The following is a 23,192-nucleotide window of genomic DNA, read 5'->3' as shown; positions in this document are numbered from 1 at the left end:
AGACGCTTTGGAAGTTGCGGGTTTTTTCATGGTGTCCTGATGGAACTTACAGAGAAACGTAGTGTGTAAAACTTTAGACAGTGGAACGATCACAAGGGGTAGCTCACCAGCTGATGTGGAGCAGTTCACCGAAAAATATTTGCATCACTTTTTAATATTTCGATAAGTGTTCTATTCAAGCATGACACCTGTATTTAGGGACAAATGAGCACACTGAATGCAGATGTGCTATGTAAATAGAATGCAATTTAAATATAGGCAGTGCTCTTCGCAAGTTTGCCATTAAATTAACAGTTCTGGTACTATTGAAAAAAGTTAAAAACTTCTGAAATAATTGCTATTTGTTTTTTTGTTTTTTTTAATTGCACATGCAGCAGCGGCACGTCACAGTGGCGGAACCTGTATTACAAAAGTACAAAGTAGATATTAAGGCCTTAATGCATGTGATGATTTGGATACAATATACTGTATATCAACATGTACAATAGCTTTGTTGAAGGGCTTTTAAATATCATATTTGATTCTTGTACAGGTCGTATTACGCAAACGCATCATTTGCAGTCACAGCTGGTTGACAAGAGGTAGCGAAATTTGAGTAGTGGGAGACTTTCATGCATGGGAGCCCTGAGAGGTAATCCTGCAGATCTATTAAGCAGTACAGATAAAGGGTATAAAAAATAAGAAAGGGAATAAAGGAATAAAGTGAAGATATTTCAAAGTGTGCTGCTTTGGCATAACGATAAGTGAACATTATGGCTTTAACATCAGTGTGGCGCCGTTATGACGTACTTTTCCTCCGATGAGTGGCAGGATGTGCATCTTCCCCGTTTGGCTCTCTTTGACAGAGGAGACAATGAGGCAGGTGCCGCAAAGTATAACCTGCCGTCTGGTCCAGCGGTTGACTGGCAGCTGAAGCTTCCCTTTGCGGACATTGTACGTCCCTGACAGCTGGACCCGCTCCAAGCTCTCAATGTTTTGGGGCTTCCCTGGAGGAGGAGAAGAGGAAGAAGAAAAGGGGTGGGTATTATGTGGTTAGTACAGGCATGATACAGCACTTTTGGGTAAATATTCATCATCTAGGGAGAATGAGTGCACTGAATAAGATTTATGTAGCACAATTCATTCACAAGATATGCAATAATTCAAATAAAAAAATCTGAAATATCAAAAGATCTAAAATGTAATTAATTCCTGTACAATCAAAGCAAAGTGAAACTGCACATACATTTTAAAATCTCCATAATGGTACGTGCAGACATCAACATGGTAAATTAGTATAACAAAATATAAAAACTAGAATAAAAAAAAAACCTTGTAATTGACACAATTTTAATATTGCAACATACTATAGGCGTGTCACTGAGATTAAAACAAGACGATGTTTCACATTTAGAGAAAAGCTGTCTTGTGGGACGGGGGTGGCCAGAAGGCTATCAGAATTAACTGTGGCTGTGAATGATAGTGGCAGCGGCGTTAATGTCTGAGCAGAAGCTGAACTCTAAGCATCATGGGAGCTGTAGTTCTTTTAGAGTAAACAGAAAGCTAATCTACTGCCATCTGCAATCTATTTTACGTGGCTTATGCATCTGTACATTACTACACGTCAACAGAAATTATTGGTCATAGCAGATACAACTGCTGTTATAGCTTTATCTTTTAGAATTTTTCATTCATGCTGTTGAGAAGTTAAAAGCATCACGCTTAGGTTAATGTATGCATAGTTATAAAACATTTCAAAATGTAAATGCTGCTTTGTGACTCAAAAGAAGGATTGTCTGTCTAGCCTGATTTTGCCATTGGAGGCAATGTTAAAATTTCTGTTGTTGTTTTGATTCAGTTGCAGTCATTTTTAGAAAACAATATTACTTCAGGTAAATTTCAGTCTGTTTCTTGTTACAATATCACCACAAAGCAGGGTTAGCATTTGAGCTAAATTCATTCAACGCAACTGTAAGCCTCACATGTCCTACTTTGCACATTGGAATTGAATAGTCAGGATTTGCCTTCAGTGAGTATAATCTCCAATTCAATGCCAGGTGCACTTCTGCTGAATTATGCTCTTACAGTTGGTGAGCTGCCGTCACTCCTCCCGTGTTCTCTCTCTCTCTCTCTCTCTCTCTCTCTCGCTTCGCCAAGCAGGCTGCCAAACCTGACAGACAGGCTTGCTTATCAGGCGTTCTGTCAGCCGGGGCCGCCTTATCAGTGTGTCGAAACCTCCACCTGCCTTCCCTCTACCCCCACCTCCATAAAAAGCTGCCCCCTGGGCTGTCATGTGTCATCCACCTCCGACTCCCCCTACTCCTTGTCGATTTTTAGTCTTTTTAGCCAGTATAGCCTTTGTGTTTTTTGACTGGTGATTATTTAAAAAAAAAAAAAAAAGTAAAAAAGTAGTCGAAAAATGTGGCACATCCCTTGACCTCTCGTTCACACATACTTCACCTCAGTGCGAACATAAACAGCGGGGGAGGAAGAGTCTACAATAATCATGTGTGGACTTGTACAACTCAAAAATTCAGGTGTCAAGTGTAAGGCTGTACTGTAGTATTAAGCATGTTGCGCAATACTACTGAGATAAGACTGGTTTTGTAAACTTGTGGATCCAAATTTCTGGTCATCAGTGACCTTAATCTTGCAACAGAATGAATAGCACTGTTTGCAGGAGGAATGTTTGCTTTGACCAAGTGCTGAGTGGCTAACATGAGATGTCGATTTTGTATTGAGTGAGCAGTGTTATTGTACTTGAACCATTGTTTGTGTGCAACAATATCTATCTATCTAGCTCTTTCTATTGTTTGAGATTCACCAAAATAATCACTATAATAAAATGCAATGTCAATTGTTAGTGCTGAGTTGCGGCGTACTAAAACTATTTCCTGCTCACCATTGTTGGCTTGTGCAACTATCGAGTTGCACTAATAAAACAAGTGGAGTGTACAGAAAGCAAATTAACATCAGCTTTATATGTCTTTTTAGGGCACCATCACAAGTGCCACTTCCCAGTTTGCTCTGCACACAATAGCGTATTTATATAATTGTGAGGAGTTTCAGGAAAAAAATAGCACTCGTGCAAATTTTTAATGCAAAAAACCAGCAGGTGAAGTGATCAAGCGGCAACCAAAACCCATTCCACATCTTTCTCATTGAGGTTGTTAGTGAAATAAGAAACACTAAAATACAATGACGCAAGAACATGGATGTCACTTGGTGATCGCACTTGGGCTGTCACATCACGCCAGTACAACTTTCTTAACTCAACTCACGGGAGAAGTGGGGAAAAGTCGCAGTTGATTCATTACCCTGCTGATGGGGAATTTCGCCATTTTTATTGTTTGAAAATGCTTAATTCGGGCAAAAAATACAATTTGCTTAAATATGCAGATTTTCCGACTAATGATAAGCTGTATCAACCACAAAACAGCAATCATTAATGAACTAATTAATGATTGACTGTGCTGCTTTAAACAACAAACTCGTTGAGACTGAACCGACAGCGCCTCCGGTGCTTGCAGCCAAGTTGTGCAATCCATTTTGCCTCAATGACTTCAGGACTTATTCAACAATCATCCCTCCACCCATTCCTTTTCTATACATCCATATGTCTTCAAGCGGTGTACACCCTGGTCGAGTCACCAGCCAATCGCAGGGCACAATCGATTTGACATAATCAATCTAACAATCACTTCAGAAATTATGATTCCTGTCCTGACTCTATACACTGCTTTGTTGTGCTATTTAGACGTCTGGGAGCGTTCTGGAGGTCCCACAAACCAAAAAGATCTTTTATGCTCTTCAACTATTCTATTATAACATCTGTTGCACATAAATGTTACTTTAAATGTTGTGAAATTTGAATTTTCAATACAATTATAGTAGTTGTAGTTTGTAGGTGATGTTGAATTTCACTGAACTGGTTACTGAAGGTGGACTTAAAGTTGTGGCCAATGCATACCCCGATCTAATTAAACATTTGAGTCCCCCGATATCCAGAGAGATCATCTCAATACTAGGTCCATAGTAAGAACCTTGGTTAGCTCCTTCTTACATCGCTGGAAGGCAGAAGTAACCACCATGCTGGAGTGTGCCTGTGAGGCATTAGAGAAATTATTCAAAAGCTTTTAGCCTCAATATGTCACATGGGCATATTTGTACTATTTTTAGGTCCTTTTGTTGGAACGTGCTCTCTCCTACGCGAGCGTAATAAGCAACCAACGCAGGCGCCGTGCTCCTCCTACTCCACATCTTCCTTATCCACAAACACGCACTGACAATAATCGTTGTGTCCATCTCATCTTCCCTCCTTAAATTGATGGACCATGAAAGCCAAGGTCTGCTGCTCGTGTGAGCGAGAAACTTTGTAAAAGTTGTCCTTCTGTTGTTGCATCATCTTGCATGGATGGAGGAGGCTCGAAGGTCCAGTCATGGGAATATGTACAGTCGAAGGAAGCAGAGAGATGGAAGGGACTCCCACGTGAGCATCCTGTTTACAGGGCTGGGGGCCTCGAGAACAACGGCATCTCCTGGATACCCTGGGAGGAAGTTATATGAGGCTCTTGTTCTTAGTCAAACTATAGTCCACATTTGACACCTACACCAGGAATATTTTAAAGGAGGTATGATGGTGGAATATTTTATGGATTGATGATGTTAGTCATGGTGGGCATCCCATTATCTGGGGAGGAAGCAGAAGTTGGCATTGCAACATAAGAGAAAGGTGGGTGTGTACGGAACAAATCTATTCCTAGACCTACTATGACAGGAGTGTGTGTGCGTTACTGGAGATGGCTTCCTTCCTTTTCCACAGGCTGAGGAAGAGAATGTTTTGCCTCCACACACGCTCACTAAAGACCACGTGAGGACAATCACTCCTACTACTGGTCAGCTGTGTCTGGGGTGAGAGACGCACTGTAAATAGAGGTTGTGTCCTGTAGTAAGGCATACCTGATATGGAAGGTACAGTAACTCAAATTCCTATAGCAGATGTCATCTGGAATTTCTGCGTCTTTAGTAAAGGCATATCTTACCTTATTGTCTTCTTTAGACAGCAGACTAGTTGAGACTCAATCAACAAGCTTCAGTAATACACTCTATTTTGCCTCAATTGCTCTACTGTACAACTAATCAACAGTCACTTGCACACAGCTAGTGACTGGACAGCTAGTCCAGTTCTCTACTCAAACAAACAACAACCATGATAATAATGTAAAGTAAGCGATCACGTAGGTATTAGGCCGGGCTGATGTTTCTTCTACCAGTCCAGTCCAGTCCTCCCACTGACCTTGTTATCCATCATTGTTAGCAATGACCACCCAAGGCCAAACTCCCTTCATCCATCTTTGCATTTAACAGATCCTACTGTTGTTTTTTTTGTTTTACATCCCAGGGCTCCCAGCAAAAATAACAAGGACACATCTTCACTTAATCATCCTGACCCCCGCTAAATGCAAACTGACATCAGCACACCTCGGCTATATAACGGGGCACGCTGTACCAGAGGGCATCAGTGACCCACATCAGTCACAGAGAAGGCATGTACAGACACCCATATTTGCTGCTTCTATAAGGGTGACAGACGTGATATACGACAAGACGAGACTTCAATAATCCCTCAGTCTTACTTGTATTTGTATCGATGACACGGTCATATAAATGTGAACAACAATGAAAAGGTTCTGTATTATACAATTGTTCAACAATTTACACGTCTCAGAGGACCTTGATCTTAGAATCTTGATGCTGGAATTGTGACAGTTTAAAACCATTCATAGTATGATAATAGCATGATAATTAGTGAGAAAAATGATAAAAGTGAGAGAAATTATAGATTTTTCTCACGTTTCACATTCATAAATAGGCTCTAGGGACACTTCGGTCTTGCATAATGGGAACCCTTGAGAATCATCTCTAAATGTATCCCGTGGAGCTGAGGTTTTACTTTCTTTATTGCTGAAAAATCTGAAGCTTCATGCTACCATGATGCTATGTACTTTGACAAGGGAAAACCCAAAAAAGAAAAAAAAATTGTGCTGAAGCGACAAAGATAAGACAGAGCGAGACCAGCTGTTACCCTCTGACACAAATAGTTGCACTGGCCTTCTGTTACAAATCACACACATATACACAATGTCAAAATACTGTACATCTACCTAGGGGTGTGCGTTTGTGGGCTAAGGGAAGGATTGACTACCCAATCACGATGCGGCTTCACCTCAATTGTTTCACTCCTTCATATCATCACATCCACCCACAGACAACAGTGATGCGAGGCGACAGACTGGTTGGTCAACTCTCTGCTCAGGCAGCGGATGGCGATCTGTGCCGGAAGGTGGCAAAGGCCATCGCAGGTGACACGATGCTCTCCACACTGTGCTTGTTCTTGCCTCACATCACCTTTCGATCAAGGCATTTTCAAAATTTTATCAATCAATAAGGACTGTCAATGTCATGGATTTACAATAAATGATCTTTAATAAGAATCCTCTTTAATAAGATCCAGTTATCCTCACAGCGTGCACAGTGGGGGAGGATAAGGAGACAATGAAATGTGCCAAGCTGACCTTTAGTGTAATAGTGATAAGACAACGGGCTATGTGTTTGCATGAGAAAGGAGGAAGATGGTCATGTAATGGCTCCAGGTGACAGCGTGCTCACATGCCCGTGCAGTTCCCTTACCAAGAAGTTCAAAACCAGACTGACTATAACGTTGCTTTTTAGTCCTGTTACTATTTCTGTCAGATAAATATAATATAATAGAAAACAACATAGAACAGTTAGCAGGAAGAAGATTGTCATATTAGCAAGATAAGCATGATTTTGGTGATGTTGATGTTGAGGCCCTAAATAAATATATGGTTCAGCCTTCTGCCTTTTCTTTTCCTTTTTCACGTATTTCCTGCTGCTTTTTAATTGGTGTTCATTTTTACTGTGTTGCATCTTGGGGCATACATATGAGAATGAGAATTTTTTATTTTATTTTTGTACCCTTTGGTGACAAAAATGTACATGGAAAAAATGAGGTCATCACACATGAATATTTGTTGTGCTTTTTGACTCACTTTGAGTATTACGCCCAAACTACTTTCTACTCAATAAAACATCCAATCATTTAAAGGAGAGCACCATTTTCCTTTTTTGGCAACTACTTCATGAAATACAGTCATATCCTATTTGTACAGTGGAATGGATGTAGAACACTTTTTATCAATTCACAGAAGTAAACTCAATAATGCATGTTTGGCCACAAAAGGTGACCGGCAGTATCATAAAAAATCTAATCAATTTTGTATCCAAGATACTAATCGCCACCAAAGCCATTCCCCTGCTACTTATTATATGGAAAGTTATTAGTTGCTATGGATGTCTGATAAACTCAATGCAGCATTTCAAGTGTTGAAGTCCTGAAAATGAAAGAAAAAGTTGTTTTCCAATCCACCTCTCATATTGGATCACACGGCGGAGCGCATGTTCGGGAGTCTGCAGAAGGTTACTGACCGGATGCTGCACGCGGTTGCTTGCATCTGCCCAGCTCCATCTGCTCTGTGCAGCTTCACGCGACTTGCATCTAAAATAGGTTATGTGCATATTTATAGCTGAGCAGCAGATCGTCGCTTGTGAAACATTCTGCAACATGAAATCACACGTACTGTCTGGAGTGGACACTGAATGTGTTGAAGCTGGCCTACCTTGGAATGCCAGGATAGATGAAGCTATGGTTTTGTTTTGAGAGTAAGAGAAAGTCACCTCTTTGTGCTTACAAATTGGAATTTGACCAAATTTCAGGACAAATACAGTGAAGAAAATAAGTATTTGAACACCCTGCTATTTTGCTATTTCTCCCACTTAGAAATCATGGAGGGGTCTGAAATTTTCATCGTAGGTGCATGTCCACTGTGAGAGAGATAAACTAAAAAGAAAAATCCAGAAATCACAATGCATGATTTTTTAACAATTTATTTGTGTGATACAGCTGCAAATAAGTATTTGAACACCTGAGAAAATGAATGTTATTATTTGGTACAGTAGCCTTTGTTTGCTATTACAGAGGTCAAACGTTTCCTGTAGTTTTTCACCAGGTTTGCACACACTGCAGGAGGGATCTTGGCCCACTCCTCCACACAGATCTTCTCTAGATCAGTCAGGTTTCTGGGCTGTCGCTGAGAAACACGGAGTTTGAGCTCCCTCCAAAGATTTTCGATTGGGTTCAGGTCTGGAGACTGGCTGGGCCATGCTAGAACCTTGATATGCTTCTTACGGAGCCACTCCTTGGTTTTCCTGGCTGTGTGCTTCGGGTCGTTGTCGTGTTGGAAGACCCAGCCACGACCCATCTTCAATGCTCTGACAGAGGGAAGGAGGTTGTTCCCCAAAATCTCACAATACACGGCCCCAGTCATCCTCTCTTTAATGCAGTGCACTCGTCCTGTCCCATGTGCAGAAAAACACCCCCAAAGCATGATGCTACCACCCCCATGCTTCACAGTAGGGATGGTGTTCTTCGGATTGTACTCTTCATTCTTCTTCCTCCAAACACGCTTATTGGAATTATGACCAAAAAGTTCTATTTTGGTCTCATCTGACCATAAAACTTTCTCCCATGACTCCTCTGTATCATCCAAATGGTCATATGCAAACTTAAGACGGGCCTTGACATGTGCTGGTTTAAGCAGGGGAACCTTTCGTGCCATGCATGATTTCACATCATGACGTCTTAGTGTATTACCTACAGTAACCTTGGAAACGGTGGTCCCAGCTCTTTTCAGGTCATTGACCAAGTCCTGTCGTGTAGTTCTGGGCTGATTCCTCACCTTTCTTAGAATCATTGAGACCCCACGAGGTGATATCTTGCATGGGGCTCCACTCCGATTGAGATTGACCGTCATGTTTAGCTTCTTCCATTTTCTAATGATAGCTCCGACAGTGGACCTTTTTTCACCAAGCTGCTTGGTAATTGCTCCGTAGCCCTTTCCAGCCTTGTGGAGGTGTACAATTTTGTCTCTGGTGTCTTTGGACAGCTCTTTGGTCTTCGCCATGTTACAAGTTAAAGTCTTACTGATTGTATGGGGTGGACAGGTGTCTTTATGCAGCTAACGACCTCAAACAGGTGCATCTGATTCAGGATGATACATGGAGTGCAGGTGGACTTCTAATGGGCAGACTAACAGGTCTTTCAGGGTCAGAATTCTAGATGATACACAGGTGTTCAAATACTTATTTGCAGCTGTATCACACAAATAAATTGTTAAAAAATCATGCATTGTGATTTCTGGATTTTTCTTTTTAGTTTATCTCTCTCACAGTGGACATGCACCTACGATGAAAATTTCAGACCCCTTCATGATTTCTAAGTGGGAGAAATAGCAAAATAGCAGGGTGTTCAAATACTTATTTTCTTCACTGTATAACATTAACAGTGGTTAACTTCTGGACTTGTAAGACTATAATGAGTGTTGGGGTTTTTTTTTTTTTTTTTAAACACATGCACATCTGTGAATGCATTTCCTGTGATAAATATTTATTGTGGTGATAGTTTGCCCCTGAAACTGATCATTTCCTGTGGGAAACATTACTGTGAAATCCCAACAAGGTGAACCAGCCTCAACTTAACTGAAATTCAACTCAAAAGTGCATCAAATGCACACATGCACCCACAGATGCGGTGAAATTATAATCAAATGTAAATCCCCCTTTGTTTAAACAAGCACCATGAGCAGTTGATTAGTTCGCTGAGCTCTTGTTACAGCTTGCTTCCATTATCTACGCTATTAATGGAGCAAACAGGATTAAAATTGCTATGCATTTTTTGAATGTACGCGTGAGAGCATGCAGAGATGGATACAAGGCAGAATTTAAATGATCCCGACAATAAAATGATTTGCAACAAGATGACAGGAAGTGTATACATGTGGAAAAAGATTTCTGACAAGAGAGTTTGCATTCCAGTTTACTGTCACAAATCATTTTTCAGGTTGAAAAGCTCATTTGACTGCTTGTTTTTCAATGTCCCTGTTGACTTATATACGTCCTTTGCTGATGACAGAGCCTTAAACACTCTGCTAAAATGCAGCAATTCACTTTTAATGCTATAATAGTTTTTTGAGGCCCTTATGACCATCAAATATGAGAAAAAAAATTATCATGTCCCTCAATTGATTGCTCCACTTTTGATAGAAGAGGTCTTTTTTACGTCATCAACAAAAACTGTATGGCTATGATACCACCTCCGAACCAACCGCCCTATGCAGTTGATGATATATATATATTCTTAACATATTTACAAGTGTTGGCTATACATAAATATCAAAGTGGCCTTTGCGTCCTTTCATTTTTCAGAATGTGGCCCTCGCTGCAAAAACTTTGGACATTCCTGAATTCAACACACACATATCAAGTTAACGTGACACTAATTCCTATTGTAAAAAGCAGAAGATGCAACAATCATATCTCATGTGCCGTAATAAGGCAACTACATTGTAAAAATAACCTGCAAGAGGTTTAGAAATCAATATTGTGCAGTAATAAATCTTTAAAGAAATGACTTTTTCTATATGGTGAAAGCAAAGGTGGCATTTATATCAGCGGCCCTGTCCTTCACACTCCCATGCGCCATCGTGAACATGCTTTATCATGTAATGCGATGAATAGCCGCTAAAAATAGACCCAGATGCAGCACACAGGGAGATGCCGTTATGGACGTACTGAATCTCAGGTGTTGGCAACATTAAGATGATTTCTTTTTTTTCTGTCCTCAGCAATTCCCACAGTTGGTTGTGAGCGCGGATGCTGACATACATGAACGTGTGCATGCCACACACACACACACACACACACTCTCCCCTTCCCTTTCCCCCCAAACTCCACTCCTGCCGCTGTTATGTAATGTGTGCGTGTTACGAAACCTTACACTGGAAAACACGAGCCCACTGATCAGCCACTCAGAGAGAAAGAGAGAACCACTCATATAAGAGCTGTGGGAAATTGCTTTTATCCCCCACCCCCTTTTGTCCAAGACTGAGTGAAAAGCTGATGTTGTCACCCTAGTGGACAAAAGCGTGTGTGTGTGTGTGTGTGTGTGTGTGTGTGTGTGTGTCTGTGCGTTGAATAGAACAGAATATCCAAGCATGTGATGCACGAGTGTAAATCCCTGTATGACTGCGAGGCCGTGGAAGTGTGCAGAGCTCAGCAATGAATAATTTAGTGTGTTTGTGGGAAAATGTGTGCGGATACTGTAAGTAAGTATTAAGGGGAAATATAACGAGGGTTCATCGAGGTCGGTTGCAGATACTTTAGTGATTACAAACATATTGGAACAGGACAAAGAATGAGGCTGGACCCTCACCGCGAGAGTGCTGCTGTATGAAACTCTCCGCTGTGAGAGTCCCATTCCGCAGTTTTCAGTCATGTGCCATCAATAATTCAGTCTGGTAAACGTAGCTTTGCATATCTCAGTAGTTTGTAGGAACTCAAAAGCCTAAAGAGATGACACTATTTTGACCTTTGAGGCCACACATTAAATCGACAAGCATTTGTCTTGCCATCTAAATTCAAGCATTGGTTTAGATTCACATATCCAACATTTGTCAGGAAATGCGCATAATAATCAATCAAAGATCTAAATGGACCTTATATAACCGATTATAACAGTAATAGTGTTTGACCTGCCGCTGGCTAGATGAGCTTCACTGAGGGCAGCTCTATAAAAAGCAGGCTTCTCTACATATCTCAAAATGAGAATTATAGTGCAGAAATAAATCACAAGTACTGAAGAATTTTTCAATCCCCCTGTATATGTGCAGTGCACAGTGGGATTGCAAATAACTGCAAATGCAAAAAAAGTAATGCTAAATGATGAATGAAAAGGATGAATGATCATTGAAAATGACTCATCAAAAGTAATTCTTGCACAGGATATGGCAATGAGAACAACACGAATGCCACCTTTGTGATTTGCTGCGAGTTGTTTCTTGAATTCAACATGTGTTCGGGGCTCTGTGACCCTAGGACGAGAGGCATAGACAATGGATGGATGGAATGTTTCTTACCTCAGTAACCCACAATGGAGCCAGAGAATGTGACCAGTGACACGATTGGGTAAATAAATTAGACATCATCATCTTCTGTGTTGATCTTGCTGCCACATCCCATCTTTGGCAACATCTTCACTGAATACAACCTTGTTTATTTATTTCCTTTATTTTGTGATTTATATTCATTTAGAATTGTTTCATGCATGTAAAACTATAAAACATGTCGACTTAGAAGAAGATGATGTCTGTGTTGATCTTGCTGCCACATCCCATCTTTGGCAACATCTTCACTGAATATAACCTTATGTTTATTTATTTCCTTTATTTTGTGATTTATATTCATTTAGAATTGTTTTATGCATGTAAAAACATGTTTGTGTCAACATTTTTTCAGTTAACCGCTGATGGCAAGCTACTAGGCTGTTAAGAAGGCCATTTTATGATAAAAAATACATAAAAAATACAGTTTGACTGATGTAGTCAATTAGCAACACAACAAGACGCACGCCATTTTGAATGCTGATAAGAGAATACATACAATAACGGAAAGACAGGCTAACCAGGGTGTACACTTACAAAGGTTCCACTGTATATGTAAAAAAAGGCTACACACTCTCTTACAAAAAGCACTTTTGTGTGTTTCTTTTTGGCCCTTTAAATTCCGGATGCCCCTCCTGACGAATAACTGTCTAAATTCCAGCATCAAGGCTAGAATTTGGGCAACACACTTCAAATATGCCACCGTGGAACCTCTGAGACTTACTGTTGAAAAATAGTATAATAGGGACCGGGATATTCTGCTCAAGTGATCAGCAAACGGGAGCTGGCGCAGCCATGTGGCCATCTGACTGTGTGTGACAGTCAGACTTCTAAGCTAATAACCCGAAAAATAATTGAATTAATTGGACGAGAACAGCAGCCTTTCTCAGCGGTGGGAAGACACCAGGTTCGCCAGTCTCCTTAAAGAAGGTGTCTCATCCTCTGAAAGTTCCAGACTGATACAGTATATGTTGTCTTCAAAAAGTACATAAAAAATATATTTTTGTTATTTATGGTTAATTATTTTCATATGACATAGCCAGTAGCAGGGGTTACTAATTGTGTTAGTACTTACCTATCCCCCCAGGCAGTCAATATATATTGAATTATGCATAATTAATCCATGTGACGGTATTGGTCAATATCAGTCCTGAATGATCGGCATTGGAATTGGCAGCATTAAACCCTGATCAGAGCATGCCTAGTGTTAACATTTTGGACAGTTAACGGCTGATGCCACCATAAATTCTGGTAACTGCCATTTCATTCTCTAGCTAAAAGGATGCTGACAAAGATGTTTGTTTTTTTTTAATACAGATGGAGTCATGCGGTGAAATAACAACACAACAACACGCACTATAGTGTAAGTTAACCGAAGAATGCATGCAAACAATGGCAAAATTGTGGTGTACATTTTTTATGTTAACCACAAAATAAGTTGAATATGACAATAACTAACTTCCTAAATGCCTAAATATAGAATATAATGCATTACAGTGGTGAAATATGGTACTGAAAATAGTCCAGCTGAAACAGTTGCCGCTTCACTTTATGTACAACTTCCTACTAAAATATAGTGGCTAACGGAAAATGGTGCCGTCTCAGTCACAATGTGGAAGTAGCCAATATTGTGCAGGCCAAAGGGTGTATTCACTGTCGTACCCTGCAAGTGTTTCATGTAAAATCAGCTCAAATGTTAAAACTTGTCAGCGTGCAAAAAGACGACTCTGGAGTACTTGTGAAAGAAGAATTAGAAGCACTTGCACGTGAATTGACTTACTGTTTGTGTGTGATTGTAAAGCCTGCAGGAGAGCCAGGGTGGTCTGTTATGTAACTCTTTCTCCCTTACAAACATGGGGAAAATGACTCCATGTAAGACTCATTACTAATGCCTTCAAATTTAAAATATGAGCATGCAGAGATGCTTTCCACTGTCCATGCACTCTCCTCCCCCTCTTTTTTTCTGTTCACATTTAAAGCATGAGTAGTTATAGTACATGTGCCAGCCCTTACAGAGAATCACTATTTCTAAAAGCAGGATCCCAACCTGACCTCCTTCTTCTTATTCTTACAAAAGGCCCTGTTTTGGAATATGTCAGTATTAATCTACCGTGCTTACATGCACAATCTGTGTCTAACAACGCCGTCTAGCCCCCCGAGAATAGGAAGAGAAGAAAAAGAGAACAAAAACAGAAACAGGTGATGTACAACGTTATTGTTAATGTGTCCTCTCAAGCATGTGGAATGGTGTACCTACGCAAAGGCTCCGCCCCCAGCCCCGCCACATGCCAGCCCCCGGTCCTAAGCACAGCCTTAACTATGACGCTAAAGGGGTGCACTGTTGACAGCTACGGGTCAACGCCATCCAGGCACAGGGTGGCACACGCTCATGAATGATGCAGCGCTTGCCCTTAGTCTCCCTGCTCTCTGGCTTAACACATGAGGACACATAATCAGCCGGTGGCACGGAGCTTGCCGAGCGCAAGGCTAGAAGCCCCACACTGTGATGGGTTCTATTCCTCGAGTAGCTGTCAAAGCAAGTCTGAATCCAACGTCACAGCAGGTCACCAATGTAGTAATCGTAATAATATTTATGTGTCTATTCAATTAACTGCAGAGCCCCGTACAGTCGCTGGAGGCGTAGTTTCTAAAAGAAAATAGCCACTGGGATCCTCAATTAGTTTCGGGTTAAAAAATATTGGTTGTAGCTGCAGGCAATCTCCGGATGGCAGTGTCCTGACCTGATACTGATAATGAATGTCTGTCCCGGTATCAGCAACAACAAAAAAGTATATAACTCATTCGCTACTCATTCGACGTATTTACTGTATGTGCAAGAGACACAAAAAGGTGATGATGCAACTAACTGCGCAATAGAAGAGAGCATGTTTGGGCAAGTTTTAAGCCAAAAAACAGCCACACGGTGGCAGGAGTGCATTTTGCAAGAGCTCGGCATGCATCCCTCCCATAGAAATACATGCAGTAACCAGGAAGTGAAAAGGCATCTCACCTTGTAATTTTAACACATGCACATGCGTGCACACACATAGTTCAGTTGCAAATGTGAAAATTGTAAATAGTTTATCATGTTATATTTGTAATAAACTTGTTATTTTCATGTAAAATGTTTGTGTTTATGTTGTGGAATTGTTGTTTTGACATTTTGGCGAAGTATACATGGCAACATTTGTGTCAAAGTGAAAGTTGGGCTTGAAATGTATCTTTTCACAAACAGCCTTTTTTCTCTCTTTTTGTTGACAATTGATATTTTGCTGAAACTCACATATATATGTTCGACAGTTGACTAGTAGAGAACTGAAAAAGGTACAAACAAACTTTTTTTTTCTGATGAAAAATTTGATTCTTATCTTTCTTTTGGTGTAAACCCTTGAAAAATCAGTCAAAATCAAAAGGCCTGTACCAAGAGGGACAGTTTTTGAAAAATGGCTGGGATTGAATGACTTAAGCATATGGCCGCCAGCTCAATCGCCGCAGAGACAAGTTTGTATTGTTTCATGGTGCTGTTTACATTCTAAACAGTGAGGGAGGTGTAAGTGAGCAGTCAAATGTGTCAGGTACGAAAAACTAGTTAACTATGGTCTGTTCAAAAAAGAACTGTTTAGAAAGAAGTAAGGAAACTGAAGGTGTATGCTGTCAGTTATTTCTAAAAAATAATAATAATAAAATTGCCCAAAATCAAAATCGGCAGGTGAGGCTTTACAAATGTTAATTATGTATACTTAATTTCCTATTTTTGCTTTTCTGGCACTATTTAATCCTGGAAATGTATCAAATCTTGTTCTTCTGTTCACACATGCTTCGTGAATGTTTAGTGGATATGGCACTGCCTGTTTATTTTGCCAAAAAAAGCAGCATTTAGCTAAAACACAGTTGCATATACTCTGTAATGTGTAGTAATTGATTAATTAATTAGCTGCCCAAGTAAATACGTGCAAACAGGATCTTATCATTGAATGGACAGTGTTCGTCATTGTTGTTATATGTTATCACTTCTTGTAGCCGGTCACTGAGTTGCATTGCAAAATGGTACGGAATAAATTATGTGTTCAATTCATTTACAATTCAGATTGGATAGGATACAATTGCGCACATGTGCAGCTTAGAGGTTGACGTTGGTGATCGGTCATTGTGCACCCTAATCGGATTGTATCAGTCTGCATTTAAAATCTGTGATATAAGCAGTCCAATACAAACAGTCTATTCCAGCACTTCTATCCAGCAGCGCCCAGATAAAGTCCATGTGATCACAACAACTGTGTGTACAACGTGTTAGTAGCAAAGAGCAGCAGTGATATCGGCCATGTAGCATTTTTCATTAAAACTCCAAAAAAGACCTTGCACTAGAGTGCAAAACTTGTCACGCACAAGTTTCTTGCGGTGGCACAGAGACAGGAAAGTTTAATAAAACCAATGTCAACACGCATTTGATAACATCACAACAAAAATAAAAAAAATTTTGAAGTTGATATTTTTTTATATCAGCTGCCTAGAGTTGACTGTTAGCCGAGTGCTTGCAGCAGATTAACGGTGTAGAGAGTGGCTGACAGCAGCTCCTGTGTGAATGCTCACTGGCTCACTGCATGGCTTCTCTGCTTGTTAATAAAGTGACCAAAGTGCTTTGTGAGTCTCTCCTTAACTATAAACATGACATTAGTATTAGTATTTGTTCACTCTATGTCTTGCATGAACTTGTTGGTTGTGCTATTGCGTTGTTACACTGCTTTGTTATTCTTGTTTATAATGAACTCATCAGCAGCATTATTACTGGCTAAGCAATTTCCTCCTTACTGCTATTATAACATTGTTTCTGTCGCTGCTGTATTATGCTAATGTACATGTGGTCAAAGAGAGCTAAATTTCCCTTCCACTTTCACATGCAGTCCAAATCATCCATCCATCCATTCATTATTAGCGAAAAAGTGCAAGTGCTTCTTTTTTAGGCAAAATAAAGATATTCACAAACATTAGCTTTGACTTTAGAAAAGAGTGATCAACATTTTGCCTCTTCTAATATGTTGCAGACCAAACTGTTTATGTTTGCTTCATATTGATTTGGTCAGTCTAGAGTCGAACTTATTACTCCATTAACCAAAACAACAAGGTTTAGACCAGGAGTCTCAAACACGCGGCCTGCAGGCCAAATGTGGCCCGCATGTGGCCCCCGCCTTGATATGAAAGTTGAATGTTAGTGCGGCCCGCGCAAGTTTGATATGGATGCTGTATGGTATCATGTACCCAGAAAAAATTATTACGTTTGATTAATGTTCATGTTAAAGGTTAAATAACTGTTAATAGTTATCCTCCCTATCCATGTGGAAGTGGTAGGTTTTTGGCTTTTTAAGTTTAAAGGAAATAACTTGGAGGCTACCGTTTAGGTCACTAGCTCTCTAGTTTGCGAGTTAGCATGTGTCTCAGAGACCCTGCAGTTGCGCAATATGTTGCAAATAAAGAGCATAAATGTGACTATAGTCGTGTTTTGTCATGTCTACAGGGCTCTAATAATGCTGTGTTAATTTTAATCAGAAAAAATTATTTGTCTACCCACCAACTATATGTGGTTTCTTAAGTTTTTATTATTTGCTGTTTTATTATTATTATTATTATTATTATTATTATTATTATTATATTTATTTATTTATTACTGATTTTCTTTATTCTTGATTTGTTTATTTTTCATCTTATTTTGTGCAGAAAAATAAAAATTAAGATATTTGAGAACAGTGCAATGTTTTATCAGAGCTTTTCTTGTAGAAAATTGGAACCAAAGCAAAGTTTTTTCATTTTTCTGTTTTTAATAAATGCGTTTTTTTTGTGTGTTTTTTTTGGAAAACCTGATGCGGCCCAGTCTCGCCCAGACGCTAGCTCCAGTGGCCTCCAAGTAAATTGAGTTTGAAACCCCTGGTTTAGACTGTACAGTATATCATAAACCTTAGCAAGAAAGGGTCACACAAACAAATACACGTAAAACCCACACCAATGAAAAGGTAATATGTTAATTTAGCTCTGTGCTGCAATAATGAGGTCAATCACAAACAGTAGAATGATATGCAATCATTATCTCATCATGCAGGACACCAGTTGCTTATCACTCATCACTGTCACCTCAGCCTCCGCGTTCTCTGGAACTATGATGAAACTGAAAGGCCTCTGTCTACAGCACGTTATTCCATTACAATGTAGCGGCTTCTGCTTCTTCTTTATGATTTAAGAGAGCGTGAGGTAGAACCAAAAGGAAAAAGGGTATTGTCATCATAAGGTACCTTCGATTCAGAGGTATAGACTGAGCAACCCACAGCATTCAAAGCATCCCCCCGGGAAAGCACAAGTGGGGAGGGTGACATGCGAGCGCCTGTGATGAAGAGAGCACAGCGATATATGAGAGCAGACTGACAACACCTCCCTCTGATACCCGGGCTAAAGAGGCAAGATGAGAACGCTAATTGGGAAGCCAGTGAGCGTTTGATCTTGAGTGCAAAAATGGTTAAAGACGATTGTGGCGGACAGAAGCAAACACGCACACACAGGCACACACCATGTGGTTTGCGTGCAACTGTGTTTATGTGCATTTCAATCACCAATTATCTTGCAGGGACTCCCAACTGTTTTGTGGCCCTGGGTTTCCCTGTTCATTTGTACCACCGCATGAATAATGCCAGCTGGAAATGAAGGGGATATTTCACATTCAGAGCTCGCCTCTCACTTTCCTTTTCATTCTCATTGTGCTCACACAACACCACAGTCATGATAGAGCCAGTATTCTACAGTAAGATTGTGTACACAAAAAATATACATATATATACACACACAATATACAATGTAAAAGCTGTTATTACAAGCAAGCAATCAGTGAAGAGAGGCTGTCATTGCCAAATGTGAAACTTACATTTTTTAACTTTAATGATGAATTTGGAGGTAAACTCAAGCATGTGTTTATTTAGTTTATTATCAACTATATTGTACAACAAAACAGTAACAGAACCAATGTTCTAATTGCATTAAGGACTGGATTGCTCAGCCAGCATTAATATCAGAGTCCATTGTAAATATCAGTAAGGCAAGTATAACACCAGTTAGTTACATTTAACAGCCGAGTAGCGCAAGCAACACTTTTAAAGCGCATACAGAGGTAGGGAACGCTAATTATATACTGTAGCAGTTATTACCATTTGTAGACAACACATGCAGTGACTATTGATCATCAAGTCTTGAGCGTCAATGGGAACTGGGACTAAAATGGTAATTCTCCCGGTATTGTTTACATTATTCCCTCTCAATTCTTAGTTTGAATGCACACGTCACAAAGAACATACATATCTTTCCCTTTAATGTACATTCTAATGAAAGAGCGAGTTAGCATGAGTCCACTAACAATGGATCCACCACATTTGACGATAAAACGTATAAATAAAAAATGCTAACAGTGTCAATTTACACAACTCACCTGTATAATAACCAAATTGCAGCAACATTATTATTATAGCAGTTAACACAAATAACAAAATTTATATGGCGGAGTAACACACTCACAACACCTCAAGCCACTGCCGAGCAGTATACAACCCAAGAGGGTGTGTTGTCTATGAGTTTGGATGACCCGACGACATTGCTAACAAGATTGAACAAGATACCAGTTTGCCATCAGCGTTTTTTTTTATCTGAGGACTGTGCTAAATTTACTAGCTCAACGGGGAACACAGTCAGCTGGAATCCCAAAGAGAGCGGACATTGTACAATTGACAGTTTTTATTATACTGTTATTTTGTGGATGAAACATTTAGCACTAGTGCTAAGGGAGTAAGGGGGGGCATTTTACTTTTTACAGCCCTCAGGTTGGGAGACGACCACTCTACCACCAGAGCCCACGCGGCCTCCCAAATATGGGTTCATGTTTCACATAAAGATTGTCGAGTGCAGTTTTCCTTTAATACAAGAGGGCAATAACTGAGGTACACAGTATTTATTAGCTGCAGTGCAGCAGCTGTATACTCTGGTGTCATAAACGTGTTGGCATGCATCAGAGAGAAGGCAATCTGGTAACTGCAGCTAGAGAATCAGTTGTTCTTTAATCCCAGACGAACAGGGCGCTGAGTAATCAGACCCCATATCTGCGGTTAAAGCTACAATCAGTCCTGCGTAGACCGGAGAGAAAAGCCTCTCACACAAGACGAGTGAAGGAGGGGACACTTAAAGGGCTACGCTCTCCCAATGATGCACAGGGTATGCGACAAGTGAATGAGCGCCGGAGATGTTGCGATTTTGCTGCACATTCCCGTGGCCCCTCATGCTCGCTCTGCACCCTCCACCCTCCGGCTGCCGTCCTCCTTTCGTTTTGTTTCGTTTAAAATTTAACAAGGCCTCTAACAGTGGAGAGCCGAAGTGGGCATCCGGGGTGTTTTGGCTCAGCTTCATGTCACATGCAGGGGCCATGTGAACGCTGTGCCACGGTGGCGGGGGGGAGGGGGGGGTCAACTGGAGGGAGAGGGAAGAGATATTTAGGAGGAAGTGGATCACAACTGATTAGTAGCTGATGGAAAGTTAACAGAACAACCAAACAAGTGGATCACATACATTCTAATTCATGAATTCTGCAGGGGTAATACAATTATAGAAAGTAGTGCAAAGATACAGTATACTGAGCCTGTGCATTGTTCTGAAGTGCTCTTGAGCAAGAGGCGGAGTGCCACAGAGTGTGTGAATGGGCTATTTGCTTCCACAGCATGCTAAATGCCAAAGCTGTTCAAGTGCTGTTTAATGTACTCAAACTACTATACCCAAGAGGGCACCAAAGTCTCCTTGGAGCGCTGCTATAAATGCAACTGATCACTTTAAAAGGTCCCCTACTATGCAAAATGGATGTTTTAATGATGTTATATCATTAATGTGTCCCTAGATCCTGTTTATGAGCACAAAACGGAAGCAAAATCCATCAAAACCCAAACTTGTTTGCACCACTTATGAGAAAAGATGTCCAAAAGGTCACTTTTAAAAGTTTCGGGTGTCATGGTATTACATGTTTTCGCTAAATATACAGTGGATTAGTGGGCCGACAGTGGCTTTGACGCAAACACACATATAGGGGCTTTTATAGTTTATGTTGTATGTCAAAAAGCGTCTCCAATCAAATCTTGATCATGCTTCCCCCTCACCCCCAGAGGACAAAAATATTTAGTGGCTGTGACTAGGGGTGTCCCAATACAACTTTTTCACCTCTGATATTGCAGGCTTGAGTATCGACAGATACTGATATGGATTTGATATCAGTATTAAGCATGCACACGTTTACTACATGAGTTTTGTATTTTAGATGCAGATCAATATCAGATTTGGACACCCCTAATCATGACTGACTACGTATTGTGGTACACATTATCACACTTAGTATGGCATTTTAATTGTGTAAATCTTATGATGGAAATGTCTGGTCTATTCGATTACTAAGAATACATTTCATATCTAATGGCTTTATATGAGCTTGCTCAAATAATCTATACATGCTATCTTAATGAGGCTGCATAAGTGGACAATGAAAGTAGGACACATTTTATAATGTGCAATTTATAAGGCAAACAACTTGCGTACATTTGTTCACACTAATTAGCAGCCATTCAAGTCACGCGAGGAAGTGTCATTCCGGTATTTCTGCATTCTTCAAAAGGGGATGACCTTTGAACCAGGCGCTTTCAGATCAGCAAACCTGCCCCCATTTGTGTCAGAACAGAGTCCATGGAGACATGACAAGCTCTCGCTGTACAAACGTTATCTGTGTGCAGATGACACACACAAAGATTCTGTGACAGTTGGGTCACACCCGTAATTCAATTCAAGAAGCTTATTTCCGATTTTGGGGCTTTTGTTTCTGCTTGCCAAAAACCCTCTGACAATGATTTCATGTGTCAAGGAAACATAATTCTATAGTTGAAGAGCATCTCAGCAGTAATTGATATAAAAGCAATGAAGTGAGGTATTACAAAAAAAAACTCCCACCAAGGAATTGACAGACTTGTGGAAACAGGCCGCACGCAGCCTAATCGGAATTTTTGGGCCCCCTTTAATGCTGAGCGCTGCAGATGTTGTGTGGTATTAGGCTGTGCTGCTGCTGATCAAAGCAGGGCAAAAAGAGAGCCCCCTGCTGACCCGCCTGTAATCCGCCCACCTCTTGCGACTATCAGGGTCCAGTACTCAGCTTGGGGACGGTGTATGATACTCTGACCCTGCGGGAAGGGGTAACCTTTTCAGAGAGTTTTTGCGCGAGCGGCATTTACCCTTGTTTGACAAACAAACAAACAGACTAAAAACAACAGTTGCATAAATTTGCCTTTTATCAATATTCTTAGGGCACAGGAGTGACCATTCATTGTTCTGGAAAAAAAGCAAGGAGTGATAAAAAAGATATGGGAAGATAAATACAAATGAGATGGAGGTCTGAGGAGCTATCGCGAGTGCCGCGGGAGGGGAATCGATCATGGGAGAAATTGAGAACGGGAGCAAAAAGAGAGAAGTGGCAGGTGGGAGGATGTGAGCCAAGGAAGCAATCTATGTTAGACAGAAAATAGTCCCCCTGTCTCTCGCCTCTTATCACCCACACTGCTGTCCTCATGGCCTCAGTTGCCATTCATGGAGAGAGATACACACTTTTCATTTAAGAGCGCCACTGCCTCTCACATGAGGCCGCCACGTGAGGGAACATGCATAATTCCATTATTTGATTGTCCATGTGCTTACTTTGATCTCAGGCACGCACGCTTAAAAATAAAATGAAAATAAAAGCGCATAGGGACACACAAGCATATTGAATTTGAGCTGTGGAACGTGTGAAATCTGATTACACAATTACATAACGACTCTGCGACGGGCCGTTTAGAAAGACCATTAGATGTTGAAGTCAGGTGAGGACATGGATGGGAGGACGTGTGATGATGTCTCACTTGGTCATCAGTACAGAAGAAAATGCCTGAAAAGTTGTGCTATTATGCAAGACTTTAAGACTGTTTTAATTTTCCTTCAGCTTTTCTGTGACATCACCACAGAAGGGTATGATTATTGCAAAATAGCAATCGTCGTACACACTTCTCGGTGCTGGCTACTAAGAAGAATGTACGGTTGATTGAGAGTATA

At 40.5% G+C, this 23,192-nt stretch overlaps 1 protein-coding gene across 1 annotated transcript in view; it reads right to left on the bottom strand.

Annotated features, from left to right (window-relative positions):
- phlpp1 (PH domain and leucine rich repeat protein phosphatase 1) overlaps window positions 1–23,192 on the bottom strand; it is a 48,398-nt gene that overhangs the window by 17,155 nt on the left and 8,051 nt on the right. Inside the window, exon 3 of the mRNA XM_058066233.2 lies at window positions 790–986. Within this exon, the coding sequence (XP_057922216.2) occupies window positions 790–986 (197 nt within the window). The remainder of the gene's footprint in view (window positions 1–789; window positions 987–23,192) is intronic.

The sequence above is a fragment of the Doryrhamphus excisus genome, linkage group LG6, assembly GCF_037039965.1.
Source record: "Doryrhamphus excisus strain RoL-2023G ecotype Guam linkage group LG6, RoL_Dexc_Guam_v1.1, whole genome shotgun sequence".
Classification (NCBI taxonomy): Eukaryota; Metazoa; Chordata; class Actinopteri; order Syngnathiformes; family Syngnathidae; genus Doryrhamphus; species Doryrhamphus excisus.
This window is presented reverse-complemented; position numbering and strand designations above follow the sequence as displayed.